Source organism: Phodopus roborovskii, unplaced genomic scaffold (assembly GCF_943737965.1).
Source record: "Phodopus roborovskii unplaced genomic scaffold, PHOROB, whole genome shotgun sequence".
Lineage (NCBI taxonomy): Eukaryota > Metazoa > Chordata > Mammalia > Rodentia > Cricetidae > Phodopus > Phodopus roborovskii.
The window spans coordinates 4273276-4295202 of NW_026126689.1; the positions used below are offsets into that span (position 1 = coordinate 4273276).

The 21927-nt window shown below is 47.6% G+C and overlaps 2 protein-coding genes across 3 annotated transcripts; one reads left to right on the forward strand and one right to left on the reverse strand.

Moving 5' to 3' along the window:
* The first annotated feature begins 483 nt into the window (after positions 1-483).
* Positions 484-16803, forward strand: Kel (Kell metallo-endopeptidase (Kell blood group)). Of its 2 annotated transcripts, none has more exons than XM_051174665.1 (18): positions 484-587; positions 849-990; positions 1188-1361; positions 2107-2231; positions 2513-2659; positions 5288-5350; positions 5430-5618; positions 6029-6177; positions 6902-7031; positions 12547-12657; positions 13754-13852; positions 13996-14073; positions 14460-14560; positions 14711-14821; positions 14973-15040; positions 15235-15398; positions 15722-15817; positions 16517-16803. In XM_051174665.1, the coding sequence occupies exons 1-18, from the start codon at positions 540-542 to the stop codon at positions 16676-16678; spliced, it is 2157 nt and encodes a 718-aa protein (XP_051030622.1). In that variant the 5' UTR covers positions 484-539; the 3' UTR covers positions 16679-16803. The 2 variants fall into 2 exon arrangements, with proteins under 2 accessions (XP_051030622.1, XP_051030623.1); XM_051174666.1 differs by lacking the exon at positions 16517-16803 and adding an exon at positions 15525-15559.
* Positions 16804-17616: 813 nt separating this feature from the next.
* Positions 17617-18669, reverse strand: Llcfc1 (LLLL and CFNLAS motif containing 1). Its single transcript, XM_051174671.1, has 3 exons — positions 18634-18669; positions 18413-18536; positions 17617-17883 (listed from the first exon to the last, which is right to left on the reverse strand). Exons 1-3 carry the CDS (start codon positions 18667-18669, stop codon positions 17702-17704), a joined length of 342 nt encoding a protein of 113 aa, XP_051030628.1. The 3' UTR covers positions 17617-17701.
* Between the last annotated feature and the right edge of the window lie 3258 nt (positions 18670-21927).

Genomic DNA, 21927 nt, shown 5'->3' on the forward strand with positions numbered 1-21927 from the left:
CACCCAGGGGCCAACGGTACACATTTGGGTACAGAGGCATACAGTGGAAGGGGTCCCCTTCTCCAGGGCCACGGGGGCTGGAGTCGGGGCAAAAGGGATGTGATCTTCAGTACCTGGAGCAGAACCAGGGAGGATTCTGGGAGCCACGGAGAAGCGCAGACAAATGGCAAGTGTCCTGGAGAAACGTCCGGCTTCGGGAGCCAGAGCCCGGGGTGGGGGGTTAGGGTGGTATGTGCAAATACCCTGCCGCTCCCACCCACCACACACACACACACACACACACACACACACGCACACACACACGCACGCACACAGGAGTCTTTCAGGACAGAAGAAGGGATGAGGAGAGTTGGAGAAGGTTGAACGTGCAGGGAGAGCTTGCTCTGGGGACTTTCTTGGAATGAGAATGTGGGGAGGGGGTGGGTGTCGGTGTGCCTTGACAAATATGTCTTTAACATGCCCTTCCTTCCTGAACCAGCTTCTGCCTCCTGTCCCCTCCTCCAGTCACTCCAGGAGGAGAACGGAAGCGGAGAAAGCTCATGGAACAGAGCCCGGCCAGTAGAATGGGACCTCCCTGGACCCGGGAGGTAAGTGGGTGGTCTCTGCTATGACAACTCCAGTCATTTCTGCTAATATCCTACACAACCTGCTTGATCTCCCCTCCCAGAATTGCTGTCTCATGTGCAAGAGGTCTATAGACAGCTGGGTCTTAGAATAAGCAGAACTACCCCCGCACAAAGGGATGCTAACACTAACTTCTCCTCCGCCCCCCTTTCCATCGTCTTGTTATCACCGGCCCCTCCCAAACGGCTTCGTCTCGTTTGTTTTCCTCTTGCCTTCCCCACCAGAGCTCTCAGGACGAGGGGCTTCCTGCTGCATGGACCAGACAGTGCCCAAGAGGCAGACGAGCGCTCATAGGCGTCCTGCTCTGTGGCCTGATCCTAGGCTTCTCTGTGTTTTGGGCGTACATCTTCCGGAACTGTGGCCCTCGTAAGGAACATCCTGGAACGCCCCTGACCTCCCTGGCTTGCCCCCAGGATCTGCTGGAGTCTCACAGTAGGCCCCAGTCGGACCATTTCCTCCTCAACCTCCTTTACTTCCCACTCCAAGTCCCTTGGCAGCCCCTTGGGGGAGCCCTGGCCGGGTTTGCCCTTCTTTTGTAGCCCTGCGCTTTTTTGGTTTCACAGGCCCGTGTGAGACGCCCCTGTGTTTGGACCTCCTGGACCATTACCTGGGCTCTGGAAACAGAAGTGTTGACCCCTGCACAGACTTTTTCAGCTTTGTCTGTGAGAAGGCCAACGGGACCAGCAGCTCTTTTCAGGTTCTCACAGAGAGCAAGAGCCGGCTGTGGAGACTATTGGGTGAGAGCACGGGTCGGCAGGCTCTTCCCGCAGGCGCGCAGCTCAGTCTCAAGTGATCTTGGCCGCCTCCGCTTCTTTTTGTACTGTGACAAGCAACTTGTCTATTTATTTACTTCTTGATTTTATTATTATTATTATTTAAATGTGAAACAAGCTTGTTTTAGTTCCCGCACCCTCCTGTCCACTCCTGTCCCCTTCCACCAACCCCCATGCCATCCACATTCTGCTGGCCAGGGAGCAGACTTCCTTGGGGGAGTCTTCAAAGTCTATCTCATCATTTGGAGCAGGGCCCAGGCCCTCCTCCGTGTGTTTAGGCTGAGAGAGCATCCCTCTATGTGTATTCACACACTCGGGATAAATACTGATCCACTACCTGAGGCCCCACAGGCTGCCCAGCCCTCCCGCCCTGTGTCTAGGTTGGCCCCTCCCCGTCTACCCAACATTCTCCTCATCCCCACACCACTAATTCTTAGTCTCCTTCCTTCCTCCATCTCTTTTCTTTGTCTCCCTTTCTGCATTTTCCCCTCTATTTTCTTTGTCATCTTTTGGTCTGCACTCCATCTCTCTGCTCTTACCCTGTGGTCACACTGAACCATTAAAACCGGGAGCTCCTCCTTAGTTCTCTAAGCTTGACGCTCTTCTATGTGGCCGTGGGGGAGTTCCCTGAGCATCCCTGTAAGTTCCCATCTCCTGGCTGCCCCTCTGCCAGTGTCCACTCATTCCACTTTCCCTGGTTCTCTTCTAGAGGCCCCAGGGTCCTGGCACCTAAGATCTGGGGAGGAGAAAGCCTTCCAGTTTTACAACTCCTGCATGGACACAGATGCCATTGAAGCTTCCGGGGCAGGTCCCCTCCAACAAGTTATCGAGGAGGTGAGAATCATGGTGGCATGGCGTCAACGTTTCTGAGTAATTCAGAATGCATGCCTGAGGGCTGCCAGACTTTCTAGAATGCGGGTCTCTTTCTCGGGGACTCCAAGTGCTAGGAGGGGAACAGAAATGGAAAGACTTTCCAAGAACGAGACTTAGAGTGGCAGTAGAGAAAGAAGTCCAGCCCTAGCGGGAGCTAGCGGCTGCGAGGGGAAAGAAGGACCCACACGTTTGGGGGCAGCTCTCACAGGCCCCTGAGTTCACTCTGTCTCTCTTCTTCCAAGCTTGGAGGTTGGCACATCTCTGGCAACTGGACTCCCTTAGACTTTAACCGAACGCTGCGGCTTCTGATGAGTCAGTACGGTCACTTCCCGTTCTTCAGGGCCTATCTGCGACCTCATCCTACCCCTCCACACACACCAGTCATCCAGGTGAGGGATAAACGGGCAAAACCGCAATTGCACCGGAGCCTCTATCTCTCTAACTCTAGGCTATCCTCCCTTAGAACAGAGATTTCTCACTGGGAGATAAAGACAAGTGTGGAGGGTCGGGAACGGCCCTGTCTTAAGGGGAAAGTAGTCCTGGTCCCAGGGCTCCTGGGTGAGACGGGGGAAAGTTATAGCAAGGCCAGACTTGTGAGAAGGGGAATACTTCTTTACTGCAAAAGTCTGTCCCTCCTGGATCTCATCACTAGTCATCTGTCCACACAACTGCCTTTCTCTTATTTACTTTTTATTTTCCCTAAGCCGCCTTCCTACGTTTAAGAGCTAAGAGCCTGTCATTTCAGTAGATCACCCAGCCATCAAGATCTGGCCCCTAATCTGTAGCAGAGCATTACAAGTTTGTGATCTGACCCCTAAGCTTATCTGTCTTCCCCTTATACTCTACACTCTGCTGACTCACACGTAGTGCCCAAAATATTCTTTCTTCTCTTTGCTGCTTGCTTGCCTGTAACAATCCTACGAGACTCCTATGTGTTTCGGATGTTAGCGCTGAGAGCCTCTTTCAGTAAGGCTGCCCTGACGCACTAGCTGCGGTTTGAGTGAAATGCCCCGTCATCCTGTAAAAGCTCTCAGTATCTAATGCTCTGAAAGGCTGTGGCCTCAACAGACTAGAGTTATCATCAGCCACTAGTGGCCTCTACTAGGTGTTTGCTGAGTTTGTAAACAAATAAATAACGGAGCTATCGCTGCTGCAGTAAGCACTGGACTGGAGTGGTCTATATTTGTCTCTGAGTAACACACCTTCGTGCAGGGAGATTATTCAAGAAGACATGGCAGTCACTACACTGAGATTCCACTTTAGCACATGGATTTGTGGTTTAGCTGTCTGAAATGCTTAAAGACAGATTTAGGGAGGAGGACATCAACAGAGCCCTGGGGCGTGGCTAATCATCCAGGTTAAAGAATGAAGCTAAGAGACACTATAAAAGGGTCACTGGGGAATTCTGAGCTAAGGGAAGTATTTGGAATGGTGGGGATTTTGCTCAAGGCCCGTGAGAGGCTGTACTGGAGGTTGGGTATGAATGAAAATATGAGACTGCACCAGAAATTATTGTTGGCCCAGTCACAAAGAATTGATAACTATTAACATATGGTAACAAGAGGAGCTGCTGAATTCTGTCAGATATCACCATGGATCTGTGTAGAGCTCAAGAGTAATCAGCTTTGGAGGCAACTTAAAGCAGCTGAGGAGTCTAACTTAACATATTTAAGTTTGGTTGATAACAGCAAAAAATGGAAAGTAAGAGCTTGAGTGGGAGAATATGGTCAGTCTCGACACATTGTTGATGATCCCAGAGACTTTCCATGGTTGAAAATATAAAAAGTGGATGCAGGAAACAATCAACTCCAGTCTGGATAGTGTCTTGAGTAAGTTTAGGTAGGAAGAATAGACCACGGAGGAGCCCATAAGATGATTAAACAGGAGAAATAAAGAGTACTAAGGGTCATGGAGATAGGTCCCAGAGGTGGGATCACCAGGGAACCAGGGAAAGGCAGGAGTTACAGAAAGGAACTAAGGATTTCAGGGATTCGCTCACAGGCAGGGTAGAGGACTGGAAGACACCATTGAACATTTGCAGCTAGTCACAAAAGTCTTTCTAAGAGTGGACAGAGATTGCAATAGGAGTTCAGGGGGACAGTAAAGAAATGGAAACAATGGGCAAAGATGTCTTTTTTCCTCTCTAAACTTTGGACATAAAAACTCAATAAAAGCGTCAATTTAAAGATCGTTTTCAAGATAGATCAGACTAGGGGTGGTTTATTCAAATTCCAAGAGAGAAAGGAGAGCATGAATACAAATATTCTCCGAATCAAAGTACATTGGAGCCTGGGCACTTGACTAACAGATCACCTACATATAATATCAATACAAATGCTATTTAAGTCTGAATATTTTTTAAAACACAAATTAATGCAACACCTAAATGAAAAACAATCTATCAAAATTTCATTATTTATAATCCTAAAATTATTTTTTTCAAAACTGATCAAAACTATTGTGATTCTTTAAAAGAGAAGTTATGACTTCAAAATAGAATAAAACACAGTGTAGAACTTGGTGCTAGAGATTGACCCTAAGGCCTCATCTGTGATAAGCAAGTGTTCTGCTAGAGAACCAAGCTGCAAGGTTCCGACGTTGCAGGATTTATCTTTAAAAAACCCACGGTAATCAAAGTCATGATGTTTTATTCATGATGGATTTTCCGCATTAATTTTGTTTTAAAAGTATGTATTAAAATGTGCATCTTGTTGCTGAGTTTGAGTACTCCTTAATTAGTGCACCTGAGGTGGTGTCTCATACCCTTGACTCCAGTCTTCACTGACACAAAGGGTTGCTTCCTCTAAAGAAAGCTGTGTGCTTACCCTGTTGCTGAGAAGCTCAGTGCGCGCGTGCATAGACTATGCGTCCGTAGCCCCCACCTTTCATTGTACTTCCCCTCGTTTCTTTATTCCCATTTCTCCATCTTCCACAGCACACACCCCCTCCCTACCTTCCCATGCCTACCCTCTCCATCCCCTCTGCTCCTGCTTCTCTCCAGTCTCTCTTGTGTCCAGATAGACCAGCCGGAGTTTGACATTCTTCTCCAGAAAGAGCAGGAACAGACAATCTATGCCCAGGTAAGATTCCACAGACACACCCCCTCTGTATCCCGGCAAAAGGCGCCTAGCTCCTGTGACTAAGTTTGCTCTCCCCTAGATCCTGCGGGAACAGCTGACTTACCTGAACCGTCTGGGAACTTTCCTGGGAGGTGACCCACAGAAAGTTCAGCAGCATGCCTCCTGGTTCATCTCCTTCTCCTCACGCCTGTTCCAGTTCCTGAGGCCGCCAGAGCAGCAGGAGGCACAGGACAAGCTCTTCCACGTGGTCACTATTGATGAACTGCAGGTGCCTACAACTGAGGGTCGGACAACTTGGCACCTGGTGCTTGGTGGCTTCTCTGGGAAAACCTTTCTCTGTGTGTCTCCTTCCTCCTTGCACCCTTAGTTTCTTTACTTAAAAAAATGCATGTGTATATTTATATATTATGTGGGATGCTGCACACGGACATGCCTAAGTGTGAATATGGAAGCCAGAGAACCATTTTCCAGAACTTGGATTCTTGCCTTCCATCGTTTGGGCTGGGGAACTGAGTTCAGGTGGTCAAGCGCCTTCAACCTCTGAACCATCTCGTTGGCGCCATACTTCCTTTCGTTTCCTTTTTCCGTAGGTCCTGTCTTCCCAGTCCTCCCCTAGCAAGCCTCTCCTTCTCTGTTCTGTTCCTTTTCTCGTCCTCAACTCTGTGTCCTTTCTCTAAGGAAATGGCGCCTGCCATCGACTGGCTGTCGTGCTTACAAGCAACATTCACCCCGATGTCCTTGAGTCCCGCCCAGACCCTTGTGGTCCGTGACCTAGACTACTTGAGAAACATGTCACAACTGTTAGAAGAAGAGCTGCTGACAAGCAGGTTCGTCCCAGGTGGGGTTGGGGGAGACATTAGGCATGGAAGGGGAGTGGGGACACGAGCCACCAGCTACACGGGGGGGGGGACGGAAAAGGGTAGGGTGGGTGGCTCAAAAGGAAACACAAAAACCAAGAATTATGTAAGGCTTTGGGAGCTGATGACCGTGTGACCCGTGAAATAGGGTTGAGACAAGATGAGGTACCTGCCAGGAAAGTAACACCAACCTTTAAGGAGCTCTTACACTGTAGGCAATGCCCGGAAGCCCAGCTCTGAAGGCTATGAACCTAGCTCCTCTGTGTAGCATCTCGGGGCGATAGTGTCTAGAAGTCTTTACAGGGGAGGCAAAGCAGCGATCACGTGGCTTCTGCAGTTCTGAGTGTGCCTGGAAAGACAGCTGCTAGCTCGACCAACGCAAGCCACAACCCAGCTGCGTGGTACTTAGCAACCTATCTTCGGAGGAGCTGAAGTCTCCTGGTTGTAGAAACAGATGGATCAGATCCTTCTCTCCCTGTAACTTGAGCAGGCAGCTCCTTTACTCGGTTCCTCTGTCACCGCCCCCCCCCACAGGCAAATCAAGGAAGACTGTTGCTTGATGTTTGTGCATACATGACAGCTGTTCTTTGTAGATAGAGAGGACAAGGCTGAGCACAGGCATGGCGAGGTGATTTATTGAAGAGACTCCTCATTTGGGCATGTTTTCTTAGGTTGAGAATTTCTGTCTTCACAGGGACATGATACAGAGTTACATGATCTTGGGGCTGGTGGACACCCTCTCCCCAGCCCTGGACAGTAAATTCAGGGGAGCACGCAGAGAACTGAGTCAGAAACTACGGGAACTGAAAGAGCAACCCCCCCTGGTAAGGAAGGAAGGCAACATATTTTCTATATTCGGGCAAATACTGGTATATTTCCAGAGGTAAAATGGTGTAGGAAGACAGCTCCCACCCCGTGGAATTAGCCAAGATTGGAAGACAGAGTCTATCTTCAGACTCAAGATACCACCTGGCTACTTCTCTGTCATTTAGTTTCGATATAAAAGTGAGATTAAGAACAACCATTCCTTTGCCGTAACTCTTGAACAGTATCCCATTTTCCCAAACTCTATGGTTTGAAGACGTGATGAACAATATTTGGCACATGGTGGCCATCTAGAAGATTCCATGTTTGTCTTTTAAATGTGCACCTCAGAGTTTATTTCTGATCCAGGAGGATTTTGTTGTTGTTACACACAGACTTGGTTGGTCTGATCTTCACCTATGAGAGGAGAAGGCTATATAGGAAATGTGTAAAGCCAATCAAGCAGTCAGATACACTCTCTGGGATGCACAGAGCTGACCTCAAAGCCTTCCTTGACATCTATATCAGATCAATTCAAACGCAAGTGGGGATGTCCAGAGCACTGGTGCTACATCCTTACCCTAGTGAAGGTCTCAGTTTACCATCTTGAGTGAAAAATAACGTTTTTTTTTTTTTCTTGTTAACTTCTCTACCTTAAAAAAGTCTTTTAAAATATTTGGTGCATTCTGTGGAGGCGGTTCAATAGCTAAAGTGCTTCTTGCCACTCAAGGGTGAGGGCTTGAGTTTGATGCAAATAGCAGTAGTGTCTATAATCCCGGTGTTTCTGTGGCAAGATTGGATGGAGACAGGCAAGTGCCTGGATATTCGGGGCCTGGTAACCTGGTGTACGCAATGGCAAAGCAAAGAAACCCAGGCTCAAACAAAGTAGAAGTTGGGGGTTGGCACCCGAGGTGTCTTCTAAACTCTACACATGCACCATGGGGACTGTCTCATTCTCTCCTCCTCTCTCTCCCTCTTCTCAAATTTACAAAGGGAAAATGTTCTCATAGAGCCTGAAATGTAGTTAGTTTACAAAAGCCTAAAAAGCCTAGATAATGTCCTATATTGGCTTTATCCTTTATTTTTATGAGGTAACATAAATATCTCTCTCTATCTCTATCTCTATCTCTATCTCTATCTCTATCTCTATCATCTCTCTCTCTCTCTCTCTCTCTCTCTATATATATATATATATATATATATATATATATATATATATATATATATATATAATCTCACTATGCAGTTCTGGCTGTCCTAGAACTCACTATGTAGACCACACTGGCCTCAGACTCACAGAGACCTGCCTACCTCTGCCTCATGAGTGCTGGGATTAAAGACCCAGCAGCTCATTTTATGCTTATTTTAGAGATGAATCAATGAATATATGACTCTGAAGGAACCTGACCATAATAATAAGTTAGAGTAGGGGTTTTCTCTGGCTGTCTGGCTTCAAGGTCAGTTCAGTTTGTTTCTTCAATGCCTTGGACCATGTTCCTTTAGGATCATCGCTCAGTGTGGGGCAGATTCACAGGAGGCTGCTATGTGGTTTGACTATCTCCTGATCAGATGAAACAGACCATAACACCATCTGCAAACTTCCTGGCAAAAATAGCTTCCTGTTAATGCCAGCACTGTGGCATGAGGTCATGTCAACACAGAGATTCATGCTTAAAGAATGTGGAAGGCTTACAAATCCCATAATCACCATCCTTTTCATTGGGGGTATATAACTACTAAGTGCATATCACGTTCTGCCAACAGATAGTAATATGACAGCCTTGGAGAAGCTGCTTCAACTTTCTGAACAGTACCAAAAGTGACACAGAGTGATAAAGTTGGTAGCATCTGACTATAAAGTCACTGTCAGGCATCGGTGAACATCACTCACTAAAGTTGATTATACTTAACCTTCCAGGAAGTGTTGTGGGGTTTTTAGTTCCCATTTCTCTGATTGAGAAACAGGTATAAGAATGACAAATAACTTTCCCAAGATTAAATTGCTCTTAAATGAAGAAACAGGCTCCAAAATAAATGTTTGGTTCATAAAACTGTATTTTTAAACACACTGGGCAGGATTGAGGGATATGTGGGTGCTACAGCATTGGGTTAGCAAACTCTTCTATAAAGGGCAACATAGCTAAGTATATTGGGCTTTATGTCCCATGTATTTTAGGCTGCTAACACTTGACTCTAGCAGGGACATAAAAGAGAGCTGTGTTCCTAAAGAACAAGGTGTAGACAATAGATACCCTTGGTGGCTTCGAAAGCAGGGTGATTGGAGAGGGCTTGAATATCAGTAGGGACCTGTAGGGGCAGGTAAAAAAAGAAGCAATGTTTAGAGAAGATACTGCCTGGCCTTTTCTCACAGAAGCGATGCATGAAGCAGACTGGTTAGAAATTGGTTTAGCATGTAGGGTTCTCCTCATGACTACGGCAGAAAAGAAATAATGGGGCTTTGAACACAAGGTTGTGCCTGGAGATACTGTTGCAGTTTACCCCAGGTGAACACTGGATCAGCAAATAGGGTAACACTGGAGCGGAAGCCAGAGGGAAGAGGGTCCAACACGTCTCTGCAAGGGTGCCTTTTCTTCCCGTGAAGGAGGGCACTTATAGAATTTATCTGACTTATATTTTCTAAGAGCATGTTTCAAGGTTAGCAGTGGAATTTCCTAGCTTGTGTTTTAAGACCATGGAGTCAGGGGCAATACCAGATTCTATGTTTGGCTTTTAGTTCCAGACAATGGTTATTAATTGAAGACCTCTGAACTCCTCTGAGAAATTCTAACGTATGTCCTTAGTTTGAAATGCCAGTGTCATATCTGAATGTTTTTGTTGGTTAGTTTTGAGTACATGGTCAATGGAGATGTCTATTCACCACATATTATTATGAAACTTGTGAAGCCGGATTTGGTGCAATGGAAACAAGATACAAGATTTCACGTTTGTCCCCATGAACTCAACATCCCAATTTATTTAGACAGTTCCAAATTTTGTTTAAACAAGACATTTTAGTTGCTCTTCTTCTTCTTTTTTTTTTTTTTTTTGTATCTTGGGCCACCTGCAATTTCACCCAAAGTTTCTTATTCCAGAGTACTATTAATATACTGTTAGAAAAGCATTAGATCAGGCTTAAATTAGCTGTAGATTCACTTATGTGATATTTTTGTTGTTGTTGTTTTTAATTTCTTGAGACAGAGTCTTACAACTTCTAATCCTCCTGCCTCAGCCCTTCAGCTACAGGGTTACAGATGTGTGTCACCACTCAAGGCATGTAGGGCAAGTGACGATATTTACCAAATGTTTATTTATTTATTTTAAATGCTGTTCTAGGCACCCATGGTGTAGTGGTGAATGAAGTAAGCAAGCATCTCTACCTTTTGGGTGCTTACCGTTGAGTGAAGAGAGAGATAATGAACTAAGTGTGCTGGGCGGTGCTGGGGAAGAAAAGAAAAATGTAGAATGAGGAAAAGGAATGTAAGGCGAAGAGCAGTTATGGTTGTCAGTAGGCAGGGTCAGGAAAGGTCAAATCAGCTGTGACTCATCCTCATGATGTTGAGTCACGGTTCAGCCAGACAGGAGTCCACTTGTATGGTACCACTCACTCCACATCAGCCACTTTCTTCATCTCGTTTACTGGGACATGATCTGTGACTTAAGCAGATCCTTTCCCGGCTATTAAGATGATGCCTTTATAGAGTGGAAATAGAATTTACAGCGTGGTGCCAGAGGAATCCCAGTGGGGTTTAGAAGAAGCAGGGTGCCTTTAAGGATTATATCACCCGGTTCCCAGATCTGACAAAGGTGGAACAGACATTGCTTTTGGGTGTACAGCTGATCTATCTACCTGAAGTGCCTGGATTTAAGTTAATAGCTCGCATTAGTAAATGCTGGGTAGTGTGTTTAAAGGTAGTATTGTGGAGCTCTTTAATGACAAATTTAGTTTACAGACAGGTTTCAGTGGCATTTAGAGCAACTTAACATTAAAAAAATCAGGAGGTGGCCCTCAAATAGATATCCATGTGTGCATTTATGTAAGCAGGGAGCCCTGGACCAGTCTTCTTTAGCGATGGTAATATCATCCGTGCTGGGCTCACTCTCCAGTTTAGTGCAGCCCCTCTGTGTCTTGTGCTTCTGATACGAGACTCTGTTATGTTACTGTGGGGCCCTTATCTGTGTCTTTTAGAGGGTTCTTATCTGTGTTTGTGGCTCCTTGCCTTTCTTCTACTCCAGTTTTATTAGCCCTTCAAATAGATAAACTTTTATTATTTTGACATGTTTTGATACTCAGTGATCCTACCCTGGCCTTTACTAGTCACATATTATTTTACATGTCTTCAAACACATCCCTTTAACAGTTCGTTTGAGAATTTTATCTAGAAATGCTCACAGACTCTAGGGATCTTCCCCGATTTCTATCATTTCTTTATATTATTACCAACCGTGGTTTGTAGGAGATATATGTGACCATTTTCACTGCTCTGAAACGAATCTGCTGAGGTTGATTATCCTGCATCTGGAGTATTTCTTTTACCCATCATATTCCAGAGAGCTCTCCCTCCTCCGTTTCCCCATTATCTTTCACAATGCTGCCCTTGCCTGTCTGGAGACACTGCTAGGATTCTAGTCTTAATGATGTGCTTGCTACTTAGCATTTTGATTTCGCCTCTTCTAGCAGCAAGCTTTATCATCTGAAGCCCACATTTACTGATCTGTAGGATTGTGCGATATCACACACACACACACACACACACACACACACACACACACACACTTTGAGACTGGGCAAGGATCGGGTCGAGAAAAGGAGCCTCTCCTTTACAGTTCACAATTGGAAGTCTGGCAGGGAGGAGAGTGTGGTGACTCCTGGGACATTTCTGTGCTGGGTTGGGGCCCGAGTGGGATACTCCTCCTCACCTCTTCAGGACTCTTATTCCTCACAGCGACGCCTCCCGAGGGTCTTGCTTTCATACCAATAGGCAACAAGCATGGGTCCTGAGGGAGAAAGGATGCCTTTTTTTTTCTGCTGAGCAACAGTGGGTATTGCCAGAGAAAATGACAAGTAAAGATTGATCTGTCTGTCTGTGTGTGTGTGTGTGTGTGTGTGTGTACATGTATTGTGTATGCTTTGTGTGTACTTGTAGAAGCCTGAGGTATCTTTCTTTCCTCCAACTGCACCTTTAGTTTTTGAGGCAGTGTCCTTCACTGAACCTAGAACCCACTGACTCAGGTAGATTGGACGGCAATTTCGGGCGTCTGCTTTTCTCCACCTCTCCCATAGTATGAGCTTCCATACCTAACTTCTTATGTAGATCCTTGGGTCCTGAAATCAAGCCTGAGCCATTTCCCCATTCCTTGTAAACAAAAATTAAAAAGAAAAGAAAACAAAACAAACAAAAAAAAAAGCCCCACCAGAAAACATCCTTTGAGATGAAGGACTATGCAAGGGCTTGTGTTGGAATGGGATGAAAACAGAGGTCTGGGTAGGTCTCACTCACTCCAGCGTGTTTTGTTTGTTTGTTTGTTTGTTTGCAGCCAGCCTACCCACGATGGATGAAGTGTGTGGAAGACACAGGAGCCTTCTTTGAGCCTACCCTGGCAGCTTTGTTTGTTCAGGAAGCCTTTGGTCCCAGCATCCGAAGTGCTGTATGTGAGAGCTTTCCCCTGCCTACACCCCTCCACCCTTGTCCCCCCCCAACACACCTTGTCCTGAGTCTATGGTGTGTGCCCTTCTTTGTGGTGGTCAGTGCAGGAATCAGGCAGAAAAGAAATTCAACTAAGAGGGAACCCAGAAACCTGCTTGGTCTCTTGGGCAAGTCCAGTCAGCCACAGGACACAAATATCCACAAGACCAGTTAGCTTGAACACCTCACTGGACTTTCCTGGCAGTGTGTTCCTTCAACCATAAAACAGAAGAAAAAAAATCCAAACTCCTTGACCTTTAAGTTCCTGCCCTGTTTGTCTAAGAATTTTGAACAACACATTAGATATACCATGAGCTCAGGATGATGTAATCTCACAGAAGGCAAGTGACTAACTTCTGAATAATTGGTGAGAAGGGGACTCGTGAGCCTTTTTATGTGTAATATTTTTTTGTGGAAATTATTTTCCTGATTTAATAGGGAAGGAGAATGAGCCACGGGTAGTTGACATCATGGAGACGCCACATAGCAGTCAGGATTTGAACTCAGGGAGCAAGAATCATTTCTGACATTGTCACCCAATTCTTTCTACCAAGAAAGGATGTGCATAAGACAGTGAGCATTTGAGAAACGGGGCGTGTGGCAGGCTGCATGGCCGTGAAGATTCCACTCTGCTGAGAAGCCAGGGAATGTAGGAGATAGGAAATATGTCCTAAGTGGGAGGGTATGGACACAAAGGCCCCGAGAGCCAGCATGGAAGCAGTAGCTTCTGCTTCTGAGAGAGTTTTCTGTCCCCCAAAGAAAATACCCATCAATCTCAGGATAACCCAATGGCAAAGCACTGTTGTGACGGCCCCTTCTTGGGGCAGCCAACTCATTACCTTCCCCATGCTTGGCCCTGTCTTTGTAGCCCCACGGATCTTCAGGCCCTGGCTATTCGTGGTATTCTGGGAAACAGACCCTCTTGGGAGCTCTTCCCTTTTCTCTGACAGCTTCTGGAGCCCAGCAGGTTCTTTAGGGCCAAGATCTTTTTGCAGACTGCATCAGGGGCTCAGACTGATCCTAACATCGTTTCCTTTTTCCTGACCTTGTCCCCACAGGCCATGGAATTATTTGCTGAGATCAAGGCAGCTGTCATCACACGTCTCAAAAAACTTCCCTGGATAAGTGAGGAGACCCTGAAAGATTCCCTGAACAAGGCAAGGCACCGCGTGGTATGGGCCAGTTTGGGGATGGAGGAGAAGAGGGTACAGAGTACATATGTGGGTGACAGTGTTAATGGCTCTCGAGGGTTTCTGAGGAAATGCCGGTTGTTTGCATACCTTTGTGTTCTTTTTTTCAGCTCACCCAACTGCAGGTGGAGATGGGGGCCCCAAAACGGGACTTGAAGCCAGAGATGGCCAAAGAGGAATACAGCGATGTGGGTCTTTGTTCCTCTCGGTACCCATTATGTCCTTGACTTCCCTGACCCAACGGAGTGTGCAAAGCAATCCATTTTCTGAGCTAACCTCTTCTTTGCCCCAATGCTGAATGGATCTTATGGGGGGGGGAACCCCAAACAACAAAACCCTGAAACTTTCTAGGGTTCTTCTGTGTACATGCATGCATGTACACACACTGATTCTTTAACGGGTTTGTGTTTATTTGCATGACGATGCATGCAAACTCTGCACGGATATGAGGTGTTATCACATGGCAGTTTCTGACTGAACACATCTCAGGGCTTAGGTGTTTAGGTTTAAATGTGTCCAGCACATCCATTTGACCTGTTTGCATTCACCTCGGCGCATGCTACCTCTTTCCCAGATACAACTTGGCCCCAGTTTCCTGCAGTCTTTCCTGAGCTGTGTACGATCCCTCCGGGGCAGAAATGTTAGGCACTTGCTGCAGCCTTTTCCCTACCACAGGTATGAGGACCGGGAACCCATCGCAGAGATGCGCTAAGGACGGTGATGACGCTCACAAAGTCCATGGTGACGGTTGGGAGGGGTCGCATGTGCCTTGCAAAGGCAGTGAATGAATGATGGAGCTCTGCTCGTGTTTTTCTCTTCACGCAGATGGAAGGAACCTCCCTGGGGAGTCGATGCCTACTATTCCGTATCTGACCACGTGGTGGTCTTCACAGCTGGGCTTCTTCAACCTCCATTCTTCCACCCTGGCTACCCCAGGTATGGACCATTCTGTGAAGGTGAGTCTTTTGGTGGGGGATCTTAAGAGGAAGTAATAGGTGCTAGTTAGGATGGATGAGACCTGGGGTAACGGGGATAAATACCTTTTCTTAAAGATTTCTGTAAGTAAAACAAGACTTTGCCTCTATAGAGCTGTGAACTTTGGTGCTGCTGGAAGCATCATGGCCCATGAGTTGTTGCGTGTCTTCTACCAGCTCTGTGAGTAACGAGCCCTGTGAGTAGGGCCATGGGGGTCACTCGGGAGGCTATCAACGGGGGCATGGCGGGAGGGGAAGGTTCCGGCAGGGACAGTCTGAGAAACGTTCCGCCTTCCGGGGAGCCAGGACAGTCTGTGGGATCCCTCACGCTGCACTGCCCATCACCAGTTGGCTCTCTTGTTCCATTTTCTGCAGTACTCCCCGGGGGCTGCCCAGCCTGTGACACTCATGTCCTACAGGAAGCACTTCTATGCCTGGAGCGCCATTATGCTGCCTTATCCAACATGGCCCAGTTCAATGGTTCTCACACACTCCTTGAAAATGCTGGCGATATAGGAGGGCTGGCTATAGCATTTCAGGTGTGCCAAGGCCCGTATTCTTCTGTTTTCCTAACGCTATCCCTCATGGAAACAGTTGCATAGCTTTCTGCCCTTCACATTCCCACTGAACAGATGGCAACTTGGGACCCCCTTCCTACCCTGTAGGTCCCCCACCTTCTAGAACAACTATAGGTCTTCTGGTAAGTACCCTTTCTTCTCGCCTCAGACCGGTGCATTATTATTACAGAGATAAGAAGGCTTAGGAACTTGTTGCGATACCATGCTATGTAGCTGGCATCAGACTTCTAAATGCCTACAGATCTGAAGCCTAACAGAAATTTCTATCCCATACCCAAATGTAGGCATACAGCGAGAGTATAGCAGAGAAAAGCAGAGAGATGACCCTGGCCAACCAGGATCTCAGCCCCTATCAACTCTTCTTTCAAAGCTATGCCCAGGTGAGCAGCTACTCTTTCTCTCTACACTTGCTTTGGGTCAGTTCAGAGCCCAATCACTGATGCTAAAAGGATGTTTGTCCCATGTTACATTGTTCCATACTCACAAGCCCAACATCATGGATCCCCACTTTTAGCTTTTCTCATTTGACCCTTCAGAACCATCCTTTAGATGATTATACAGCAATCAAATTCAGCAACTGTCTCCCCACCCTACCCTGAAAGAAACACCTGTCCACTTCCAAGTCCCTCTACAAACTAAGCCTGTTGTTCCTTCGTTCGCATGCTTCAGAAATACGGACTGTTTTTAAAAGGAGCCAACAGCAGGCTGGACATGTGATCACACTACTCGGAGACCTCAGTTCTGGGGCTTAGTTCCAAACTGGTTATCACTCCTTTTGGGACTTTGTGCTCTGTCAGCAGCATGGCCCACAATTCTTCAACATACAAATGACTCCTTTACAGCGCTCCACTACTAAAACCCATTTCAGTCCCTTATAAATGGCAGAACTACATAGCCAAGTTTTCTACAGGGCTAATGCCATGTTGATTTGCACATACAAGTTCTCCATGGCCCCATGTGGATCCTGCCCCCTCTTTTGTCCTGTTTAGTGATCTCCTAATCATTGCATCCAACTTATCTCTGTGACCCTTTGTGACTTTCTCTCCTCCTTACCCCTCTCTGACCATTTTTCTCCTTAGGTGATGTGTAGAGAGTTGAGCTCCCAAGACCCTCAGGAAGCTTACAGCTCTCCCAGCCTTCGAGTCCATGGTCCCCTCAGCAATATCCCAGACTTTGCCAAACATTTCCATTGTCCACGTGGTACCCCTCTGAACCCTTCCATGCGCTGCAAACTCTGGTAACTTGGCTACTAAAGAGACTGAGATGTAGATGCCTAGACACTTGGCCCCATCCTGGAAGTCAGAACAAATATCTTTCTTCTTTTTGTTCCAAAATTAAAAGCTTGTATTTAGCTTTTGCTACCTCACTTTATTTTCTCTCTCTCTCTGTGTGTGTGTGTGTGTGTGTGTGTGAGTGTGTGTGTGTGTGTGCATGCACACATGTGTATGTGTGTGTGTACTGTGGGCACGTGTATGCTACAGCTCATGTGTGGAAGTCCGAAGATTACTGGGTACCAGTAATCTTCTTCCTTGTTTTGAGACAGGTGTATATGTCAGTGTGTATACCAGACCGGCTACTCCCACTATATATAAGAGTGTCTTACTGTAAGTGTAATAGCTTGTGTAATCGCATAGGAGATTACTCATGTGGATGACTGTAACTGGATGTGAGTTCTTGGGATCCAGACCTAGTCCTTACACTTCTACAGTGATCATGTAACTCACAGAGTCTTCTCCCCAGCCCACTATGTATGCCTTCCCCGGTATGTCCCATTCCTAGAAGCCAAGAAGGATAAGGGGAAAGTAGCAAGAAAGGCTTTGTGGACATTGGAAAAGCAGCAGCAGTTGGTGAGATGGTGGGTCTGAAGGTCAGTAAGTAGACAGTAGGCCAGGCAATTCAACAGACCAGTGAGAGAACCAGAAACTCACCCGTAATTGTTTTTAGGATTTTATTGCTATTGCTATTTTATTGTCACTGTCTCCTCCCTCTAATCTGCTGTCTCAGTCAAAGCTTAAGAGTCAGAAGGGTGTGGGTCTAGTGTCTTTGGCCCTGGGGCATGAAATTCTGGGTTGGGGGGGTAATCACAGTGTCAGTGAGAGCTGGGAGACCTACCTACGGCCAGGTGCTTCTCAGACAGGGGGAGGGGGCCGTGCGGTTTTTTTAGGAGGCATCTGGGAGAGGAGGTCAGCAGGCAACCGCGAAGGGAAGGTAGATGTCCAAGTCCTCCTGCAGGACCCAGACTACTGCCTCCACCTCAAAGTCTCTCATAAAAAAACCATGATGCTGGCCAGGTTGAAGCAGAAGGCTAGATCAAAGAGGTGGTCCCGGAGAGTTGTTGCCTGGGCAACCGTATCGTCGTCTTCTTGCTGCGCCATATCCATCGCCTGCCACAGCTCACCCACGGAAGAAGCCACAAAGTGTTCTTCGAACTGCTCTTGGCCCTGGTCTGGAACGAGAAAGGGGAACCGGAGAGGGGAGCCCCAGTCTCAGTCCGGGCCTGCACCAGGATGGGACCGTGGTCCTAGGATCCAGAAACGAGCCAGCGAGAGCTGCCGACTGCCAGCCATAACGTTGGCCTTGGCTAGAAAGGGAACGCTCTAACTAGAAGGCATTTCGGATCTCAAGCGCGCACATCCACCACTCCCCATAAAAGTTCCCTCTCCCAAAGTGTTACAGTGTTTGGGGAGTGAGAGACACCTTTTCAGGTGTGAAGGCAAAGACCCCCCCCTTCCTCAGAAGCTCTGGACAATGGCAGCTACCCCATGCTGTACCTGACCAAGAGTCTTTCTAAAGCCAGACATTCTTACCTGCAGCTATTATTTCATATCGTGGTGATAGAGAATGTGAGTTATCTGCTGAAGACCAAGCCCATCCCTGTTGATCCTGACTTAACCAGCTTCCAGAGCTGAATTCGATCCAAGCCTACCTTTACGTCCATCCCCCCACCCCACGTATTCGCTCTCTCCTCTACCCACCTACAGAGAACTCTTTCTCTTTCTGACTCCTGTCATCATCCAGGCTTGTGTTGCCCTTCAGAGTCTTCACCCACTTCACCTGCAGCAGGAGCAGGACAGCTGTCAGGAATGTCCTCCTGTGGAGCTGGGAGACCAGGGAAGTCATGAGCCTCCTTCCCCATGCTGGCTCTGGCCCCAACCCCCAGGTCCCAGCCCCACCCTGCCCCTGTCTCAGCCCTTACCCCACACCAGCATAGCTTTCCCTCTCGCTCTTCCATAGGACCTCTAACACTGTGTGTTCTGTGACATCACTCCTGTGGCTCTAACCCACATTCTAGATCATTATATACCGTTCCATTTCCAGGCAGAAGGGTGGGAAACGGCAGATGCTTCTAAAACAGTCACCTTGCAGATCACTACCCAAAAAGGCTCCAGAATTTGCCAAGTGCCATCATATCTGTTACACCATTGGGTCTGCATGGTGTACATGTCTGCGCGTACTTCACAGCAACCGTGTTCTCACAGTCACTGTGTGGATGAAAAGCGGGGTTCTCCATTAGCGTTTCTGAGTCTGAGTGTGACCCCTGCCTATGATTCCAAGCAGCTGGCACAGATGAGGCCAACGGCTTTCTACACACCGGTATCCTCAAGGCCACACACGTGCCTGGTGCTCTCCATGAAACTCTTAAGTCTGTTGAAAACTGGGAATAAGAATTACGACATAGGAGACAGATGAGAAAGTACACACACCCTGTAAGACAGACAGACAGAGAGGCAGACAGAAAGGCAGAGAGATACAGAGATGGAACTTCAGGTACAGTGACCAGGGCTGCATAGCGATGGAGGCTGAAAGTTAGGCTGGTGTACGGTCCTATACTTCCAATTACTTCGGAGCGGAGGGAACAGTAAGAACTGCCAGTGTTACAGAGTGACTTCAGCCAGGTTTGGGAAGCCTAGTGAGGCCTTGCCTCACAAAAGTTCACTTTTAAAAGGGCTGGAGAATATAGCTCAGTGGCAAAAATGTCTGGCACGGACAAGAGCCTGGGTTCATTGTCCAGTACTACAAAAAAATAAAAAATAATAATAATAAAAAAAGACGCAAAGAGATGATTACACTCTTCCTTATTTTTGTTCATTCTTGGACTTTGTATTATTTTGTGTCTTCTCGCAGTCTCAGACACAGAGACACTACTCCAAGGGTATCTAACGAGGGTTCCTAATAACTCCTTGCTCGGTAGAGGGGCAGGAGTCTATAGAGAGAAGGAATCACAGATGCCAAAATAATGCCTGTCCCCTCCGCAGGGAAGACCTGTGGGCTAGCTGGCTAGCTGGCAGAGGGGACTCCGAGAGAGGTGGGGAGTGCCGTACAAATGTCTTTGTTAGAAGAAGGAAAACAGACAGAGGCTGTGAGCAGCCCACGGGGCACACGGACAGGAAAGGCTCATTCGTATCACTTCCCTTCATGCACACCTTGCCTGGGAAGCCGGATGCAGACTCAGGTGCCAGGGGATGTACATGAACATATACTTCTTCTCCAAGAAAGAATTGGAGACACGAGAAGGTAAGACGATCCCTTCCCGTAGAGGGAACCATGCTGGCAGCTACAGTCTCATGGAACCTGCCAGACTCCAGCCCTTACTTCCGCGAGCGCCAAACCAGGTGACAGGAGAGCGGGTAGTGACATAGAAGCGGACTTTATGGTGGTGGCATAAAGGTGTAAAAATGCAGTGACCTCACTAACCCCAACTTTGTACCCATTGACCTGCAGATCCAGCGAATGATGATGAATGAATGGAAAAAATAAAATCACTGATCTCCTCCTGGCTATTTTGGAGGTGGGGCTTCTTAGTTCTCTGGTCCGCTTGTGTGGAGCCGCCTACAGCTTGAATGGGGCGTGAGTGGGAGGGGCGGCAGAGGGAGGGGCAGGTTGGAGTGGGGGTTGGAGGGGGAAGAACCCGCTTGGGCTCACTCATCGTCAATGACTTCTACCTCTTTACCAACTCAGCTCCCTCACTCCTTGCAGGAAGTGGGTCGTGCAGAGATCAGCGATCCCTTAATTTTTCTGTTCTCGCAAAGTATAAAACACACGAAAGCACAAAGCAACAAAAAGCCCCAACAGTTCCACCGCCTAATGATAACTACTGTTAACGCAGTATCTTATTTCCTCCTCCTAGATCCTTGTGAGCAGGTGGGAATCGTGCCCCGTGCCCCACAGAGGAGGAGCTAAGCTGCAGCTGCCCTGCTCGGGGTGAGAGGGGGGAGCTGCTATCTGGAAGGGAGGCTGCAGTAGAACCCGAGGCAGAAGGCTGCAGCAGCATCAAAGAGAAAGGGGAAAGGAAGACGTGGCAGTATGGACTATTACCAGAAGGAGAGAAAAGGCAGAGGAGGAAAGATTCCAGACTCTTTCACCTACTAAGATGGATGGAGATGGGACGAGGGACAACATGGTCCCCACCCGAGTTACTGATTCATACCCCTCCAATCGAGGGACCTAGCTCAGGCAAGGGGGGCAATAAAAGATTGAGGAGCTCTGGGTGGCTGCTCCCTCTCTTCCTTTAGGAACCTATGGCCAATGTCCTTGGTGACTGCACCTGCTCTGTGTGTCCCTGACTGAGCCAGACTCTTCCACCCCAACCCTCCCCTCTCACCCCCTCAAGGATTAGCTTTATGGGCTTAGTGTTTCCTTGGCAAGTTCACCCTTCATGACCTGCTCCCTTTCTCCTTATCAGTGCATCTATACCCCACCTCAATCTTATCGCTCCCTCCATCTCCTTACACTGGAAGGCCACAGGTTTCAGAGACCATTAGTACCCACACTGCCCCAACCCCCAGTGGGATATAAAAATGCCCCACAAGGTGACCCTACCCACTCCCTGGGTAAGATCACTTTCTCCGTGTCTCAGGCCCCTCCGCTTCCTTTCCATGTTTCCTTTCCTTTCCATCATTGCCCTGCTCTGCAGGTTACTTTGCCCTCCGGATCAGAGCTTTCTTGCTTATGTCAAAAGAAAGGGACAGACCCAAGAACCCATGGCCTTCGGGGGGTGAGATCTCAAGTCTACCCCACACAAGACTCTCATACCTTCCCCGAGTCTCTCAAGAGTTTCCCAGGAAAAAGAAAGGCCTGGAGAGCAATGACTTGGGAGCCACGATCCCAACTTCAAAGACAGTTTCCGTTTTGTCCCCAGCCCAGGGGTTGAGAGAGCATACTCCCTCTCAGTTAGGTGTCTTCTCATTCAAAAACAACTCTTGCCTTATTTCAACTGACCTCACAGTTCCATCACAAGGGGACATTCAGTAACACTGACAAGTCTCCTAAAGAACCGTAAGAAGGCCAATGCAAATCACTGTTTAATAAAGTAACGCTGCCTTATCATAACCGACCGATTCCTCCTGCTAGCTCACTTTCTAGAAAGTGCCCCGTGATTTCTCTACCCTCTACTATTCTCGATTCCTGCTGTCCAACATCGGGAGCCACACAGAATTCCCTAGGAGTCTTCTCAGATCTGTATCCCAGGATACCTGTTTCACCTTCAAGA

Excerpts from the sequence above, each read along its gene's own strand:
- Kel (XM_051174665.1), top strand. The coding sequence starts at position 540 with ATGGAACAGAGCCCGGCCAGTAGAATGGGACCTCCCTGGACCCGGGAG. Across the intron at positions 2,660-5,287 it reads CACACACACCAGTCATCCAG|ATAGACCAGCCGGAGTTTGA; the intron begins GTGAGGGATAAA and ends TCTTGTGTCCAG. Across the intron at positions 6,178-6,901 it reads GAAGAGCTGCTGACAAGCAG|GGACATGATACAGAGTTACA; the intron begins GTTCGTCCCAGG and ends CTGTCTTCACAG.
- Llcfc1 (XM_051174671.1), bottom strand. The coding sequence starts at position 18,669 with ATGGAAGAGCGAGAGGGAAAGCTATGCTGGTGTGGG. Across the intron at positions 18,537-18,633 it reads GAAAGCTATGCTGGTGTGGG|CTCCACAGGAGGACATTCCT; the intron begins GTAAGGGCTGAG and ends CTGGTCTCCCAG. Across the intron at positions 17,884-18,412 it reads AGAGAAAGAGTTCTCTGTAG|ACCAGGGCCAAGAGCAGTTC; the intron begins GTGGGTAGAGGA and ends TTCTCGTTCCAG.